The sequence below is a fragment of the Sciurus carolinensis genome, chromosome 6 (genome assembly GCF_902686445.1).
Source record: "Sciurus carolinensis chromosome 6, mSciCar1.2, whole genome shotgun sequence".
NCBI lineage: Eukaryota > Metazoa > Chordata > Mammalia > Rodentia > Sciuridae > Sciurus > Sciurus carolinensis.
The window spans coordinates 31,746,480-31,766,467 of NC_062218.1; the positions used below are offsets into that span (position 1 = coordinate 31,746,480).

At 31.5% G+C, this 19,988-nt stretch overlaps 1 protein-coding gene and 1 non-coding gene across 3 annotated transcripts in view; both read left to right on the forward strand.

Moving 5' to 3' along the window:
* Nipbl (NIPBL cohesin loading factor) overlaps positions 1-19,988 on the forward strand; it is a 182,800-nt gene that overhangs the window by 86,576 nt on the left and 76,236 nt on the right. For both annotated transcript variants that reach the window (XM_047556377.1, XM_047556376.1), the window contains exons 5-10: positions 1,401-1,500; positions 2,102-2,253; positions 5,485-5,645; positions 6,393-6,489; positions 9,155-9,781; positions 16,499-18,124. In XM_047556377.1, coding sequence (XP_047412333.1) covers positions 1,401-1,500; positions 2,102-2,253; positions 5,485-5,645; positions 6,393-6,489; positions 9,155-9,781; positions 16,499-18,124 — 2,763 coding nt within the window. The remainder of the gene's footprint in view (positions 1-1,400; positions 1,501-2,101; positions 2,254-5,484; positions 5,646-6,392; positions 6,490-9,154; positions 9,782-16,498; positions 18,125-19,988) is intronic.
* Positions 6,641-6,712, forward strand: Trnaa-cgc (transfer RNA alanine (anticodon CGC)). Its single transcript has one exon. It is a non-coding gene; the product is annotated as a tRNA-Ala (tRNA).

Here is a 19,988-nt window from a genome sequence, read left to right on the forward strand (position 1 = left end):
TTAATCTTAGTTCTTTGGAACTTGAGCTAATCCAAAAGGGCTGTTCAAATTTTATTTACCCCTTGTATTTAGAAAGCCACTGCTTTCAAACTAGTAATTTCAGATTGTCCTAGTAATGACTATTAATTCAAAGGGGAAAAAATTGTAATGCCTGTTTCATAGTATTGCACTCCCTCTTTAAAAAAATCCATCAACAATAATTATAGTAATTAAAGTATTAAACTATGAAACAAAACAATTTTGTACTGAATTGGAGTTAAAAAGAAAGTTCAGAAATTGAAATTTTTACTACATGCATAAGAAAACACACTATTAGTGGTACAATCTGAGGTGATTTTTGAATCCTGATTTCATTCAGCCACTAACTTGTAGCACAACAGTCTCTTCTGTAGTATTCCTGGCAAATGAACTTGTAATCTGTTTGAATATTTCTGATGAAATTCCCTTTTCTTGTCAATTGCAAGAAATGAAATTTAGGAATATAATGCAACTTCCAAAAAGAGATTGGCTATAGAAATCATTTTTAAAAATCAGGGTTAATAATAGATTCTATCTCTGATTTTAAAATGTCTGAATAACTGAATTTTTCTCTTTTCCTACAAAATAAAATGTCATTTGTGTAAAAATTGAGAAACAATGTCTACTTTGAAAAGAAGTATGAGAATCTGAAAACTATCCTCATGCTTTTATTTCTTGGTTAAATATATTCTTTTCATTGTTAAGTAAGAAAGAGTCATTTTGGAAGAGGGAAAAAGTATATATTCTGCTTTTCTTCAAAAGACATTTGGATGCAGATTGCAGGAACTGTACTTCAGGCTTATAATTACTTTTTAAAACCTAGGTTGAACCAAAATGGAACAAATAGCTTTGTGAGATTAGGTTCCAAAGCCAAAGCAAGGAAGATATATATGATAAACTATTACCATACAATAAAAAGGCTACCCAAAATCTATTATAGGAGTAATTGTATAGTGTTTAATTAGAGGTTAGGTAGTGTGACTTCTAAAAATTCTTTTCATTTCTAAAACTAAATGATAAAACATCGAATAAGTAAGTAAAATTTAAAAACAATAATAATCAGAACTGTGGATATAGCTCAGTGGTAAAGCATTTGCCTAGTATGCACAAGGCCCTGGGTTTGATCCCTAGCACCTCAAAATTAATCATCATCAACATCAGCTCTACTTCTAATCTTGAATTAGTTTTACAGGAAATTACGTTTTTGTATATTGATTGTACTTGAAATTTATAACCCTACAGGGTCTATATTTTGCCCTTCAAAATGAAAAATATGTCAAAAAAAGAAAAGAAAGAACTTTTGAATAAGAAAGGATGCCTGATTTAAGGGATACTTTACTGTTAGAAGAAAATAACATTTAATGTTCTTATGTGTTACATAGGAATGATGATGTCTCAGTATAAACTTTCTCAGAATTCCATGCACAGTAGTCCTGCATCTTCCAATTATCAACAAACCACTATCTCACATAGCCCCTCCAGGTAATATATTTGTGTGTGTGTGATTTATTAAGTATTGTTTTCTGTGGTGAATATGCTTGTGAATATATAGTGTATACATTTAGGTAATGAAATACTTAGTGATCCTCATGAATGTTTACCTTAAAATGCTGTATGTGGAAATACACTAATATACTAATTGAAGTAGTTCCCATCTTAGTAATTGAATTTCACATAGACAAAAGATTGTGTTAAAATAACAGCTAATGTGTTTAGTTTATTGATATGACTCAGTGATAGGACATTTGATCTCTAGCACCTCGAACAAAACAAAAAACAAACAAAAAATGAGGAATTTGAGATAAATAAGAAAATTTGTAGTATAGATTTTATTTTAGGGAGAATAACTTTGTATCTCTTAAGCAAATTGGTACTTTTATGTTGGTTAAATTACCTCAGTATTTAACTGCTTAATGTAACTCATAAGTTGTGAATGATTTTGTGTGTTTTATATTTTGCAATTTTTTCTCTTTGCATAGATTTTATGATATATAAATTAGTTAAGAGAATTTTATGACAGTGAAATTTCAAGTGATAGCATGTTTCTTTTCCTGATATTTTTTCTTTGGTGTTTGGATTTTAGCCGGTTTGTGCCACCACAGACAAGCTCTGGGAACAGATTTATGCCACAACAAAATAGCCCAGTGCCTAGTCCATATGCCCCACAAAGCCCTGCAGGATACATGCCATATTCTCATCCTTCAAGTTACACAACACATCCACAGATGCAGCAAGGTAAGAAAATTACTTGTTACTTTGTTGGGAAAACCTAAACACCTATAATTCCAGGCAAGTTTATTTTCATCATTTTATAATTTTTAAAACAAACTGAAATACTATACTTAATTGTCAAGCTTTATTATTATATGCCTTACATCATTAAAAAATGTTACATTTATCATTTAGGAAATTATCATTTAGGAAGTGAAAGGAGCAGTGCTATTTTGGCTCTTTGGGTTAGGATATTATATAATTATATTTAGTTATGAAATTAAGAACTATTCTGTTAATTGGACTTTCTTTTAATAATAACAAGCCAAAGAACAATCAAGTATATATTGTGAATAACTTTCTGTAAGTATTTATCCTATCATAGAGGAAAATTAATGATTTTAGATGCAGAAATTTCTGTATTAGATTATCAGTTCTCAATCTGTTCTTAGCTGTCAATATCATAATGTTGATATTATAATGTTCTATTGCTTTAGTTGCATTTCATGACTGCTAAATGATTTATTAGTATAAATTTTTTGTACTTTCTTAGAAGATGTTTAAAAATCAGAAAATGTTTTTGTACTAAATGACTAATACCAAGTTTTAAACATTTGCTGTCATTCATTACTTCCCGTGTATTCTTATTTTCCATTGTACCCAGAGTCAAAACTTATTTCATCTATAAACTTTTTAACTTATAAACTTTTACCCTGAATTATCAAAACAATCACCTTCCAGTTTCCAAAACATGTGATTTACCTTCCAGTTTCCCAAAAACATATAATGAAATATTAGGTTGAGCCCATTTTATATACTAACTCAAGGAGAAATTGGAAGACAAATCACTTTTGGAATATACACAATTACTGAATTTAGATTGAGTGCTAAACAACGTGGGTGTGTATTATATATATGTAGATTCTTAATATTTATAAAATATTGGCACACAAAGGTATGAAGAACATTTTTAATGTAATTAATCAGAAGACAGATGTCAAAAGGGCACATTTGTTCTCTTGTAAATGTAAATACATCAGTGTGCGTAGAAAGAGCATGAGTTTTTACTTTAAAGTACTATTGTTTATTTTAGCAAAGTAAATTCATCTTTTTCAAAAGAGAAATATATATAGTTTAAGACCTATTCAGTAATGAGTCATTTCTTGAAATTTTCAGATCCTTGAGGAACTTAAAGTGTTACTTGAAATCGATCCCACTCATATATTAAAGTTATTCTAAATTTTAAAAAAATTAGTCTGGCAATGAATAAATCTGTAAGTCAGTAGGATAAAAGAATTTTAAAAATAGGGCAATTTAACTTGTGAAAGAGATAACATTAGAAACATTTTTTTCAACTTTACAAAAAATTTAAGCATGCAGCAGAGTTTAATCATGCACAATGAATCCCTTCACCAATGAGCATCATGACACTTTGTCCTTAAATATATCTGCCAAGAAGAGATTTTCTCTATAAAAACACCAGGTATAAGAATTTACCACTGAAAAAATTTAAGAATAGTTCTACAGTATCATCTAATATCCAGTCTACATTCATTTTCACCAATTCTCCTAAATGTCTTTAACGTGTGTGTACAGATATATACTTTTTTTCCTCTTCTCAAAGTTTGATCTAATCTAACTTCTCACACTTTATATTTGGTTTTTGTATCTCTTTTGGCTCTTTGAATCTAAAATAGTTCTATACTATTTTTCCCTTCTAATAATTTTTGTGAAGAGCCTGTACCTCTCCTTTTAGAGAATATCTCATATACTGGACTTCATAGTGTCATAGTGTGGTTTAATTTGTTCACATATTCCCTATATTTCCTGTCATTGGGAAGTTAACTTTAAAGGTTGTATTCATTTTCAATTACATATTCTTGGCAAGATTATTGCATAGGTAATGGGTACTTTATGTTGCATCATATGAGAAAGCATATAATGCCAAGTGTTCCAATTATTAGTGACATTTAGGTAGTGACCTTCAGATCTCTTCACTGTGTATTTATAGTACATATTTTTTCTTTTGCAATTTCTACGTAATGTGTGGACTAATACACTTTACAATTATGCAAATATCCTGTTTTCTTTAAATCTTTAACCCAAAGGGTTTAGCATCCAGTGATTCTTATTTCATCAGTTTTTGCACTGGTCATTGGAAAATGATGAAATTTTAAATTCTGTAATTCTAAAGATGACATGTTTAAATCAGTAAGAATGGAATATTTAATAAATGATGTTGGCATTTTGAAATATTAGTTGGATTCCTGTATTATTTCAAACAAAATTGTTCTAGAATTTTAAGTATGAATTTTTTAAAATGTCATAAATACTTTGAAAACACGATACCTGGGAATAAATTTGATGAAAGATGTATAAGACCTTTGTGGAGAAAATTTTAAAACTTACTAAAGAGATAAAGGAAGACTTAAGAAAGTGGAGAGTTATAACATCTTTATGGATGGAAAGACTCATTAGGTAGGGTAAAGATTATTTTCCCCCAAATCTATAAATTCAATAGAGTATTACTAAAAATACCAAAACAGAGTTATTCTGAAACTTAAGCTACCTCTAAAAATTCATATAAAAGAATAAAAGCTCAAGAATAGGATAATATTGAACTGGGACTATAACCCAGTGGCAGAGCTCTTGCCTACCATATGTGAGGCACTGGATTCAATCTTCAGCACCACATTAAAATAAATTTAAAAATAAAGGTATTGTGTGCATCTACAATTTAAAAAATTTTTAAATAAAAAAGAATAGGATAATTTTAAAAAGAGGCAAGTCATAGAAGCTGCCTCACAGGAATCAAGATGTATTATAATATTAGTACAGGTATGGAAAGAAATACATATTGTTACTTTTGTTGAATATGATGAAAATAAATGTATCATTTATAATGTTATATGTAAAAAACGCCATGCATTATTTACAAATATATTTATTTGCAATGAAAGTATAAAGATATGCATAGGTAGAGTGAACTCTTCAGTCAAAATAGTTACTTCTAGGAAATAAGAGGAAGGGAATAGAGGAAAGGAATGCACAAATAGAGGCTACAACCACATCTAATATTTTACTTCTTTTCAAAAATAGATCTGAGTGATATCTCAAATTGAGTAGTCAATACATGCGTTTTCATTATATTATTCTCTGTAATTTCTGCATGCTTGAAATATTTTTTGTGAACAGTTTTTAAGCTAAGAATTTTAAAAGTTTATTTTTATAAACCTGTTTTTATTCTTATTCCAGCATCAGTATCAAGTCCCATTGTTGCAGGTGGTTTGAGAAACATACATGATAATAAAGTTTCTGGCCCGTTATCTGGCAATTCAGCTAATCATCATGCTGATAATCCTAGACACGGCTCAAGTGACGACTACCTACACATGGTGCACAGGCTAAGTAGTGACGTATGTAATATGTTAGTTATCATTAAGGTAATAAAATAGTTCTAGTGTTTGTCACATAACCTAGCATTTTTCACTCCACAATTTAAAGGATACCTATCTATCAAGAATTATGCTAGGTACTAAGAGTCTAACTGTAGACAACATGGTTCCTGTACCGAGAGTTATAGTCTAGAGCAAGGTTAAATTTCATATTAATTTCATACTGCTTATACCAAAATAGTATCTTTAAATAATGTATCTTTAAATAATAGTATCTTTAGATAGTATTTTTATTTATTAATACCTGGCTCCTCTTCTCAGTACAAAGTTGTTTTTTTCCCCTGAAATTTAATATTGCCTTGGTATTATTAAAATACTTGATACATTAAATATTTGCTTTATTATGGATTTGGCAATATTTTTATGAAGCTATATATAGTTAAGGATAACAGATGACAATGATCTCTGCCCTGAAAACATTTACAGCCTCATAGGGTATTCACAGCTTCTTTTGTAGAAAATAGCAAACCAAAATTGAGCATATGAGTAACACCAGTTTTCCTATTCATTGCCATGCTTAGACTGCTGATTGTTTTGGATACAATTTCAGTTCTTTAAGATACATGAGGAAGAAAATAGGAAAGTGCAGAATTATTATGCTATTCCAGCACTTTATCTCTCATTAATTCATGTCTTTTATGAGTTTTCTAAGATGTGCCTAAAACCTCTCCTAGCATGTAAAATACAGATTTTATACTCTGTTCTTAGGATGGAGATTCTTCAACAATGAGGAATGCTGCACCTTTTCCTTTAAGGTCTCCACAGCCAGTGTGCTCCCCTGCTGGAAGCGATGGAACCCCTAAAGGTATTATTTTAACTAAAATTTCCTTCAGCATATTTCAAGTTGAGTAAACTCAAAACTTACAGATACCTTATGGTACTCTTGTTTTTAGCTAAAGAAGAAAAAGTAAACCTACATTAAGCATTTAAATCTACAATTAAGATTTAAATCGGACTGGGGATATAGCTCAGTTGGTAGAGTGTTTGCCTCGCAAGCACAAGGCCCTGGGTTCAATCCCCAGTGCCAAAAAAAAAAAAAAAAAAAGATTTAAATCTGTCTCTGTTTTTTTTTTTATTTATTCATCAACCTTATTCTTCAAATCCTAGTTAAACCTTTGATATCATTCTCAGGTATATCCACTATCATTCTCAATAACAAATCCAGTGGTCTTTTCAAGCCACAACTTCTTAATCTCTCTTAAACATTTGAAATGTTTGATTAGTCCTCATCACTCTTAACTCTGAAAAAGCCTTATTTCATACTAAGCTCACCTGCTTTTCTCCTAGTCTTTTCATTGATGTTTTTCTCCTCCTTTCTTCTTTCTTTTCCTTCTCCTCTTTTTTCTCTTTTCTTTTTAAGCTCTTTTCCATACTCTCATTTCTCAAAATTTCTGGCATTAAACTTATTTAACTACCATTGTGGTTTTTTTCCTTGACTCTTTTACCTCAGGTATTGTTGTTTTATACTGGGAATTGAACCCAGAGATACTTTACCACTGAACCACACCCCCAGCCCTATTTATTTTTATTTTTAATTTTACCCTTTTAGTTGTAGATGGACACAATACCTTTATTGTTTTCATTTATTTTTATGTGGTACTGAGGATCAAACTCAATGTGCAAGGCAAGCACTGTACCAGTGAGCTACCACCCCAGCCTCTTTATTTTTTGAGACAGGGTCTCACTGAGGTACTGAGGCTCGCCTCAAACTTGTGATCCTCCTGCCTCTTCCTCCCTGGTTGCTGGGATTACAGGTGTGTGCCACCATGCCCAGCTATCTTTTACTCAGTTTTGATGACAGCATTGATTGCTTTTGAGAACAGGACTCCTAAGTCAATCTTTGGCTCTTGTCTTGTCTCCCAAGTTATAATGTTTAACTTCCAGGTAAAACATTCTTATACCTACTATATTTCAAATTCATTTTCAAAATTATTGTTTTTTCTGCTACTCCCATCTCTCTTAATATTATTCCAGTCCTGCATCATCTTGACTTAAAATTTGAAGTCATCGTAATTCTTTATATACTAAATATATCCTGTTCTGTTACTCTTCTAAATCTCTCACATCTGCTTTCCCCTCTGCTTATTAAAATCCTATTTGTTCTTCCAGGTGGAAATTAAGTGTTGATCTTTGAGCCAGGTGAAGTGATGCATGCCTGTAGTCCCAGTGGCTCTGGAGGCTGAGGCAAGAAGATCCAGAATTCAAAGCCAGCCTCAGCAAATTAGCAAGGTCCTAAGCAACTCAGCGAGACTCTGTCTCTAAATAAAATAGAAAAAGGGTTAGGGATGTGCCTTTGTGGTTAAGTGTCCCTGGGTTCAATCCCTGGAACCAAAAAAAAAAAATAGTGGTGATCCTTCATGGACCCTTCCATAATTTCTTTAAGCCATTAGTTAATATTTTTTTCTGTGACTTTATCATTGAATTTCCAAAGAACCTTGAATGTTCATCTGTTTATGACAGATTCGATTATAGACGGGCAATTTTACTTATTAGGTTTTGTTGGAAAAGAATACTTCACATTTTAAAATTAGCATAGCTACTTAATATATGCAAGATAACTAATATTTTATTAGTACGTGAGAATGTCTAATTATAGCCATCTAAAACATGGACTAGCCTGCCTCATGTGGTACAGATTTTATTCACAGATAGTATTCCAACTATTTTATCAGGTCTGTTCTTCATGTGGTGAAAGTTCTGCCTTTATGCGCCATTTTAATCTTATAATAATGTATTTTCAGGGATTAAAAACCCAACTTCTTCAAGAGAAAACAACTTCAAGAGTAACACTATTTGTAGGTTAGCCATCAGATGTTGTCAGTATAAGAAGTTATTTAGACTTCTTATTGGCAGAGAGCAGGTGGATAAATGGTTGAACTGGATAATCACTCTTAGGACATTTGAGAAAGAATGAATGGAGAGAAATCTTTAAAGGAAAACAGTTAATTTTAGTACAAATCTCATAAATATATCATTCATCAGAAACCTTAACTTCCACTTATGAAGTTGTTTTTACAACTTTTTGAAGAATGAGTGGATTGGCAGTTATTCCAATTTGATTTTTAAGTGGTTGGATATTCAAGTTTGTTCTAGAGTATGTATGATTTACCACATAAACTTCTGTAAATGGGAAGGCATAATGGTGTGTTGCAATTTTGACTTAGGCAAATCTGGTTCTAAATTTTCATGTTTGCTAACTATAAAACTTCAGACAAATTTATTAATCTGTATAAGCTTTGTGTTCCTTTTTAGCAAAGTAGTAACAATGATAATTCTCAAGAATATTTTAAAAATTAAGTGAATCGATACATAAAACATCTTGTTCAGTTCTGACAAAATTGCTGGGATTAGATAATTTCTTCATATCTGTTCTATTTTTACTGTATTATTACTTTTAAAATATTTCTATCATACTATAAGAAAATATAAAATGAGCATAACTATTTATTTCTGTTGAATTGTTTTTCTAGGATCAAGACCACCTTTAATTCTACAATCTCAACCTCTACCCTGTTCATCACCTCGGGATGTTCCACCAGACATCTTGTTAGATTCTCCAGAAAGAAAACAAAAGAAACAAAAGAAAATGAAATTAGGCAAGGATGAAAAAGACCAGAGTGAGAAAGCTGCAATGTATGATATAATTAGTTCTCCATCCAAGGACTCTACTAAACTTACATTAAGACTTTCCCGTGTTAGGTCTTCAGACATGGACCAGCAAGAGGATATGCTTTCTGGTATGGAAAATAGCAATGTTTCAGAAAATGATATTCCTTTTAATGTGCAGTACCCAGGACAGACTTCAAAAACACCCATTACTCCACAGGATGTAAACCGCCCCCTAAACGCTGCTCAGTGTTTGTCACAGCAAGAACAAACAGCATTCCTTCCAGCAAATCAAGTGCCTGTTTTACAACAGAACACTTCAGTTGCTACAAAACAACCCCAGACTTCTGTGGTACAGAATCAGCAACAGGTATCACAACAGGGACCTATTTATGATGAAGTGGAATTGGATGCATTGGCCGAAATTGAACGAATAGAGAGGGAATCGGCTATTGAAAGGGAGCGCTTTTCAAAAGAAGTTCAAGATAAAGGTAAGATAATCCCATTATATCACTTCAATTTCTGGGCAGATGCACAATTAATTCTTTATGTCTTTTTCTCAATTATGTTTTTTACTAATTCTTACACCTCAGAAACTAAACTCTTAATTTCATTTTTTATCCAAAACAACTCTCTCAGATTCGATATTTCTCTACTATGGAACTGTCATCTGTTATGCACTATGATTTTACTTATTTGTGTTTTTCTACTAAAATGAACATTACAATGTTTATATCACATGCATTTTCCATGATGTTAGTATACTCATACATCTTCAACTTTCTTCCCCCACCAAACAAGTCTAAATACTGTAGAATTATTTTAAAGCAAGTATATTTAAGGAACATTTATCTGTATGCTTATTAAGTAGATCAGTATTTCACTAGGTTAATAAGTTTATCTTGATGTATGTTTTTTGTAATGAGCAAATTACGGAAAAGATTTTGGTTCATAGCAAACTTTAAGCAAGGATCTTTCTATGATGATTACAGTTTTTGTTCCCTTTTTATCTGACTGGTATATTAAGATGCAGTTTGAATACATACCTCTTCTATGAGTTATAGGCTTACTTGATGCTTAGTAATCAAATTATAATCAAACAAAAGTAAGTCCCTAGTATGTTCTTAAATATTTGGTATGATTTAAGAAAGACTGATGAGTCAGTGATTAAAATTAGTAATATAATTTATGAATTTGCTGCCTTTGCAAATGCATACACACATTTGATAATCCAAACCTAAAGTATGCTTTGTAATTTAATTCTGTGATTAAAGCATTCTAGATTGATAAACTATTCTAATATTTTATTCCTTGGTATTTATAGAACATAACTTGATGTTGAGTAGAACTCATTTTTATGTGATTTTTTTTCATTGTGTGACTAAATAATTGTGTTTCTGCTGAAGATTCATATTATATCACCTGTCATAATGACTTTTTAGCATGATTGAAACTATAGACTGTATTTAGACATAATACAATGTTTGCAAAGTGTGTAAATCTTAAATAAGTGCAGTACAGAGACTGCTGAAAGTCTTTATATTACTGGCTAGGAAACTAGGATTTTGGTTTTTTTTAACTTTTACATAAATCTTTGATGTTAAGGGTGAAATATAATGTTGCTGGTTTCTTTTCTCTTTCTTTGTAATATTAGGCTCAGGAAATAAATAATTATATAGATTCCAAAGTGTATCTTCTTCTCTAACCTCTTATAAAAGTATTTGCATGTCAAATGAAGGGAGCAAATTACTCTGTTTCTCTTGATGATATTAAACTATCCCAAGTTCCAGAATCCTATGATAGTCATTTTTGCCAGAAACATGCACAATTGTGATTGTCTGACCCAGAAATACAAGTTACATGGAGAACTGAATTCCTGCATGAAATTTAATCTGTTATGAGAAATTGGTTTCTTAAAAAGGAGAATAATTTTTAAATGATTTTTTTGGTAGTTGTTGATAGAACCAAAAAAGAAATGGTGAAATTTTAAAAAATTTTTCCTGAACTTTTATTGTATCACATTTTTTTCCTTTTAGATGTCGATGAACTTTTATTTCATTCATTTATTTTAGGGGGTGCAGAGGACCAAACCCAATGCCTCACACATGCTAGGCAAGTGCTCTACCACTGAGCCACAACCCCAGCCCCTGTTTCACATTTTTTGCAAATAAAATGTTTACTTTTAGAAGTGGATCAAAAGTAAAGATATTAAATAGTTGTGTTTGCATATTAGCGAACTTATTTTATGCTACTAACTTGGAGAATTTTAAAAATCAACAAAATATACTGTTCTTATAAAAAGTTATATTGTATATTTTACTCTCACTTACCTAAACAGTTTTCTCTGTAATCTGATTATGTGGCCATAAGAAAGGTAACTGACAAAAACTATAACTCTAAAACATTTGTAAATTCAACTGAAATAAAAAGCTCCATTACTACAAGGAAAAAAAAAAAAAAAAGGTAACTGAAAAGCTTAACAAACAGTTGTGTTTACAATTTTGGTGAGGATATAGTTTTCTGTTGCTATAAGGATTTAAATAGGTTTTGCTGACTTAATATTAGAGTTGTCATTTCTAAGTTGTTTTCTGAAAACCACATTTCTATTTTATAGATTTGTTTGAAAACTTCTGGAATCTAACCTTTGATTTAAACCTGATCGTTTTGCATTCAGTTTCTGCATTGTGTGAAAGAATAGTGTTTTGTTTTTTTTTTAAATAAGAAATTACCTTGTGATTTTGGAAAGGTTAAAGGTTTATATGTGTGTGTTGCTGCAAGGTTTTAGGTGAGGTCATAAATAAAAGTGAAATTCTGATGAAGTAGTAGTTTTATAGACAGCATTTGAGAAATGAAATACTTCCTTGAAATTAATTCATCATTAGTTTATCATTATTTTTAGTTTTTAGGACTGAATTCCAAATTGACTTTTAATGTATTTAGTGTACATGGCACTAAGAACTTTTTTACAAATATTTGTCGTATTACAGGTGATGAGAAGTAAGTAAACAAGACTATTTACCTACATGGTTTTACTGAGAGCTATGCTCCTGGATCTGAGTTTGTCAATGTTATTCAATATTATATGCTATGAGAAATATTCCTTCTAGCAACCAGAAATCAAAACACTATATCTTATAAATAAGATCATAAAGTTTAGCCTTAGCTCCTTGCTTCAGTAGTTCATTCCTATAATCCCAGCGACTCAGGAGACTGAGGTAGGAGGATCACAAGTTTAAGGCTACTCTGGGCAATTTAGCGATACCCTGTCTCATAATAAAGTAGAAAGTACTGGGAATGTAGCTCAAAGGGAGGGTACTTGCCTAGCATGAGCAAAGCCCTGAGTTCAGTCTCCAGTACTTTTAAAAAAAAAAAAGTTCGGCAAACATAGCTGATAATTTTGGAATTCAAAAAGGTTACTAGAATAGTCTTAAATGTTTTACCTAGACTGTAGTGGAACCTAATATACCCTAGTTCCACACTTAGGAGACACTTTTCTGGCTGTTAGAAATTTCTGTCCCTTTGGCCTTTTCTTCCTTCTTTGGACAGTTCTATATATACACTGATACAGTAATCCTGTAGTCTACTATGTTATAATATTCTAAAAGGGCATTTTTATCAGTCTTTTTGCTCATACTATTAACATCTGTGATTATATAAATTAATTTTAAAGAGCCAATTATCTTTGCTTCTGGGATGACCTGTCATAGATTTTAATATCTTCTTCATGTGCTGAAAATTCCTGCTTTCTTTTGTCAAAGAGGGAGTTCCTTTGTTCATCTTTGCCTATTGCATCTTTTCCCAAGGTCCACTTTCCATGTTAGCAAGTATAAGGAATGGCATAGCTTCACTAATATTTTTATACTATAATACTCTTGCACTATAACCTATAGAAGTAAATTACAGATCAAGAATCCCTAATCCAAAAATCCAAAAATGCTCTGAAATCCAAAACTTACCGAGTTAAGTTCCAGATTTCAGAGGATTTTAAATTTCAGTATTTCAGATAAGGGATGTTCAATTGGTAAGTCTACACAAATATTCAAAAATCTGAAAACCTGAAACTTCAAGCCTTTTGGATAAGGGGTTCACATCCTGTATTTTCTACTGTCAGTTGGATAAGGAGATTGAGATTTTGGACAAGAATAGGATAAGTCACTCAGACTATGCTACGTTTTAGGTATGGGATGTTTTCATTTCTCTTAAAACTGGCTATTGTGCATAGGATTATTGTGCTTTTACTTATCACAGGTAGTGTCTTTAAGTGATAGTTTATTTCTTATAAGCATAATTGAGTTCAGAATTTCTGTATGGGTGGATCTTGTTTTCAAAATATCAGCATCTGGATGGCAATTATTGTGGTTTTGAAATTATGGTATACTTTTGTTTGCATTTTCTTTAGGAGTATATGAATTCTGATAGATAATTTTAAGTTTCCTGATGCTGAAGAGGGCTTGAAGGTAATCAGTGTCTCAGCTACTAAAATTATTCTTCACAGAGATGACTTTCCATCATTAGGTGATGGTCATGATATAATGCAGATATTACAAAAGTGAGCAGACAGAAGTATCTTACGTAGTGTGTGGAATAAATTCATAGTGAGTAAATTCACAGGAATAAATTCCACTGAACCATACCAAGTAAATCAGAAAATTAGTTCTTTGAATATATCCCAAATCCCTAAAACAAAATGGCGAAACTTTCCTGGGTTTTACAGAAAAGGTGAAGTATTTTTCAGTAGTTAAAACATTAGAACTTTGTATTTAGGAACATCTTACGTACAGTAGAAAAAAAATTTATGATCTTCCTTAATATTAATGCACTTATGTGCAGATGCTTTTGTATCTTTTCATTCAAATAATCATATGATCTGTAGTTTAAGATAGACTGAACATGATAATTTTTTGGAAATTGACTTATTTGCCCAATTTTCATTTTAATGGCAAAAGATAAATTGGAATGAAGTTAATGAAGTTAAACTGAAATATTTTGATCACTTAAAAGTCAATCTCTGCCTGGCACATGCCTATAATCTGTGCATATTGAGGAACTGAGGCAGGAGGATCTCCAGCCTCAGCAATTTAGCAAGGCCCTAAGCAACTAAATGAGATCCTGTCTCAAAATAAAAATTTAAAAGGACTGGGAAAGTAGCTCTGTGGTTAAGTGCCCTTTGGTTCAGTCCCCAGTACCAAAAATAAAATAATAATAAAACTAGGCTTCTGAGCTATTTTAAATATTTTCCTCAAAAAAAAATCACTTATAGTAATAAAAGAATATGCCACACATTTCTTTGCAAAAATCTTCAGATGCCTGAAACCAGTAGCATTGTAGTTCTTAAATATGCTTAGGTTATCATTTCAGTGACTTTCACAAAGCATATTACATAAAAATAAAAACTTTAGGTTATACTATGTGAATTTCTGGGTTCTTGTCATAAAGTTTCAGATAAAAGTATAAGGTGATAAAGCATTCTGTTTATAAGCAAGTAATTATTTGGTATCCTGTGGCAAGATAAAAAAAATTTTGTATGACAACATTTAAAAAGGATTCTATAAACATAAATTTAATATTCTGAGTGTTTTTCCTAAGTATTGATGCAGAAAACTTTATATAAATTCTCACCATGTTGTAATTTGAGAAAATAATCTAATGATAACATACTTTATTATTGTTGTTATTATTAGTTGTTTTGGAAATGAAGCCTGTTTGACGGTAGTTTTGACTTCTATATGACTGAAGGAATGGGCAAAATAACTAACAAATATCCAAAGTAAATTGTTTTCTTTTTTTTGGTAGTGCTGGGGATCAATCAAACTCAGGTCCTTCTGCATTCTAAGAAAGCACCCTACCACTGAACCACATCTCCAGTCCCAAAGTAAATTTTAAATTACATTTGATTAGATTTTAAATTAGGTTGAACTGCTACTTCTCATTTTGAGAACAAAATAGTGGGACTTTGTTGTATTAAAGAATCATTTATCATTTTTTTTTTTTTAACTTTGTTTCCTAACAATAAGGGTCTGCTTTTCACTTTTCGGTTTGACTTTTAACTTGGTGATACTCTTTCCTTAAATGATATATCACATTAGTGAATATCATAAAAGAATCTAGACATTCCTTTATTTAAAATACTGAAAATGACTTTTAAAACATAGTCAAGCAGTTCAGCAAGTAAAGTAGGCAAAAACCTTAAGGTACTAAAATGTGTAACTACTATTTTTAAGGACTAACTAGATTACTCAATTTATGGAGAATGACCTAGCAATTTGGAGTCAGAATTACAATTCTTTACAGAAATATATAACCATTAAAAAAATACCTTAACACTTTATTGGTGTGGTGGATTTGTGATTATGTGTGTGTTTGTCCTTACATTTTAAAATACTCTAATTATTTCTTTCTGAGGTCAGTATATATACCCATAGAAATTTTTGTTGAAAAATCAAAAGCATTTTTGTCACTCAAAGTTGCTTAAGACAGAATTTATCTTGAAAGTTCTTATGTGCTTCAGTTGATACCTATGGTTTATGTTGCTTCCTTATTCTAAATTTACTTCTGTCTAACACTACATGTTAGCTTTTGAACTTCACCTGCACTGTTAGCAACTTGAAAATTTTGAACTCTGGATCAGAAGTTAATGACAGATTATTAATTTTTAATTTTTTTCTTCATTAACCTTTTTTCATTGATGTGATTCATATTTTCTTGTTTCATTCTTTTCCATACTTACATATAATAAAAACTTATATATCCTGTTTGGTATGTTGACAGATTTGAGGTTCTTAATCATTTGTTGTTAACAGTTAAAATTACCTTAAGTGAGAATGTATGCTTTATAACTGGTTGTCTTTTTTCTTATATAAAGAATCTGGTTTATATTTAACATACATAAACATAAGTATGTGTTTGTATTTGATATATTATAAATTCTGTTCCTTTTATATTTTTGTACTTATGTACTTTAAAATTATACTTCTTTTAATGGTAGTCATTAATATTTCTTGAGGTTCAGCAAGCATGAAGAGTCCCTCAAACCTTTGTTTGAAAAGTAGTATGTCATTCATGGTTACTATTTTATGTATACATATTTACTTTTGCATTCTCTATACTTTTTTAAAAAAATATGAATTTAGATAGTCAAAGTCCGTAGCTTTTTAATAGGATAAGAATATGTCTATTACTGATATTGAATATTTATCTTTAAATTTCAGATAAGCCTTTGAAAAAAAGGAAACAAGATTCTTACCCACAGGAGGCTGGGGGTGCTACAGGAGGTAATAGACCAGCTTCTCAGGAGACGGGTTCTACGGGAAATGGGTCAAGGCCAGCATTAATGGTTAGCATTGATCTTCATCAGGCAGGAAGAGTGGACTCTCAGGCTTCTATAACTCAGGATTCAGACTCCATAAAAAAGCCTGAAGAAATCAAACAATGTAATGATGCACCTGTTTCTGTTCTTCAGGAAGATGTTATTGGAAATCTTAAATCTACACCAGAAAACCATCCTGAGACACCTAAAAAAAAGTCTGATCCTGAGTTTTCTAAAAGTGAAATGAAACAGAATGAAAGTAGGTTATCAGAATCTAAACCAAATGAAAACCGATTGGTGGAGACGAAATCAAGTGAAAGTAAGTTAGAAACTAAAATTGAGACCCAAACAGAAGAGCTTAAACAGAATGAGAGCAGAACTACCGAACCTAAACAAAATGAGAGCACCATAGTTGAGCCTAAACAGAATGAAAGTAGACTCTCTGACACAAAACCAAATGACAACAAACAAAACAATGGCAGGTCGGAAACAACAAAATCAAGACCTGAAACCCCAAAGCAAAAGGGTGAAAGCCGACCCGAAACTCCAAAACAAAAGAGTGATGGGCGTCCTGAAACCCCAAAACAGAAGGGTGAGGGACGGCCTGAAACTCCAAAGCAGAAAGGTGAGGTCCGGCCTGAAACTCCAAAGCAAAAAAATGAAGGCCGGCCTGAAACACCAAAACACAGACATGAAAATAGGAGGGATTCTGGAAAACCATCAGCAGAGAAAAAACCTGACGTGTCTAAACATAAGCAGGATATTAAATCTGATTCACCTCGGGTAAAATCAGAAAGAGCTGAAGCCTTAAAGCAGAGACCTGATGGGCGATCAATTTCTGAGTCACTAAGACGTGACCATGATAGTAAACAAAAATCAGATGACAGGAGTGAGTCAGAGCGACATCGGGGGGATCAGTCTAGGATTCGAAGACCAGAAACATTAAGATCTTCTAGTAGAAATGAACATGGCATTAAAACTGATGGTTCAAAAACTGATAAATTAGAAAGAAAACACAGGCATGAATCAGGAGATTCAAGGGAAAGACCATCTTCTGGGGAACAAAAATCAAGACCTGACAGTCCTCGTGTTAAACAAGGAGATTCTAATAAATCAAGACCTGATAAACCTGGTTTTAAATCACCAAATAGTAAAGATGACAAAAGGACAGAAGGTAACAGGAGTAAAGTAGATGGTAATAAAGCGCACCCTGACAATAAGGCAGAATTTCCAAGTTATTTGTTGGGGGGCAGGTCTGGTGCATTGAAAAATTTTGTCATTCCAAAAATCAAGAGGGATAAAGATGGCAATATTACTCAGGAGACAAAGAAAATGGACTTGAAAGGCGAGCAGAAAGACAAAGTAGAAAAAATGGGATTAGTTGAAGATCTTAATAAAGGAGCTAAGCCTGTGGTGGTTCTGCAGAAACTGTCTCTGGATGATGTTCAGAAACTAATTAAAGATAGAGAGGATAAATCAAGAAGTTCCCTTAAGTCTATGAAGAATAAGCCATCAAAGTCAAACAAAGGTAAGAATACTTCTGATGTCATTTGTATTCTAATCAACTTTATGTTTTAAGGTTACTAAATATAAAACGATGAAAATCTGTAAAAATTAAAGCCCTACTACATGAAGATAGAACATTTATATAAAACAACAGTAAACTGTTTCAGTAATACAGATAAAAAGTTAGTGATTTTTTTTCTTCTTCCACCCCTACATAAACTACTCTGATAGTAATGAATTTTATTTCTGTTTGGTTTTAGAGATAAGTTCTTTCAATGTTCATTTCAGATGTTTCTGAAAGTTGCTTCTTAATCCAATGACTGATGTATTGGGATAGATGTTTAACTCTCCAGAAAGTTCCTTTGACTGTAGAGATACTCTAGTTTACAATGAGGGAATAAGTTGAATTTTACTATCTAGTATCTCACAGTAAAGCTATGTGGTATATAAGAACTGATACAAATTATTTTAAGAAAATGAAGTGTCTTACACTATTTTCTTATGGACTTATCTCTAATTTAATTATAGTGAATAGTTTGAAATTGCATAGTTTATAAAATTATAAAAGGGTTTTTTCCAGAGAGACAGTTAAATATGTTTTATATTTTAAAAATAATTTTAGCTGGACATAATGATGCTTGCTTGTAACCAGCTACTTGGGAGACTGAGGCAGGAAGGTCACAAGTTTGAGGCCAACCTGGGCAACTTAACAAGACCCTGTCTCAAAATAAAATTTAAAAAAGGTCTGGGGATGTAGTTCAGTGATTTTCCAGTACTGCTGCAGCAGCAACAAAAAGGACAATTTTCCTCTTTTTTATGCAAAGGTAATAAAAAATGATATATACCTCATAAATTGGGTTAAATTGTTAAGTTTGTTGAGGTAGGGTTGGTGTTATTTTTGCATGATTCTTGAATTAAATTTTCTGGTTACTTGAATAGTTATTTCTGGGGTGGGACAGAATTGTAAGTGCTGAGAATATAATGGAAGTTTGTACAGTAAATATAATTTTGTATTCCTTTCTATACTCATGTTTAAAATATGGGGATTTATTTTAAGATGCTATGTGGCAAGACCTACTTAGCTCATGCAGGCTAATAATTTAAGCAGATTGAGATATAGTTTTAACTGAAAGCTTCTTTTAAATTCTCATTGCATGAGTTTCACTAAGAACTTGTACTTACTTATAAATAAATTTATGAAATCTAGATTTACACTGTCTAGTATGGTAGCCATAGCCTCTTTTGGCTGGTCAATTGAAATTAATTTAAATTAACTTGAAAAATTCACTTCTCCAGTAGTCTCATGTGGCTACCGATGACTGTATTCAGCACAAATAGAAAATATTGACATCACCATAGAAAATGGCATTGTCTATCACCATAGCAGATACATAAGTATAATGATTATTGTTTTTATAGCATGCTGTTGTACCTTGTCTACCAAAAACTCTGAAAACGTTGTATTATAAAGAATTCTTTATTCAAAGAAGTGACTTCTAGCTAATCTTTTTATTTTTACTTGGTCCTTATCAAACATGAACTTTTTCCCTGTGAATTCTTTCATAAATGAAAAAAAATGATCTTCTGAATAACTAGTATTTGTACCATCTTAGTGAAGCTTATAATTTTTAAAGCACAGCAATCAAACTTAAAAAATTTATAAGCAGTCTTTATTATTTAACTTGAATGTGTCTTTCCAGAATTACTTACTAATATAAAAGAGGTTATAGGATGTGGGAGCTAACACCATAATTATATTTTTATTTACATTTTTCAGTGAAAGCTTAGGGATAGCTCATATTTATAAAGAGTATAGTTTCATAATTTTAGAAAAGTCAGTTGAAAGATGGAAAGTGGTACCCTCTTGTTTCCTTGATCTGGACCAT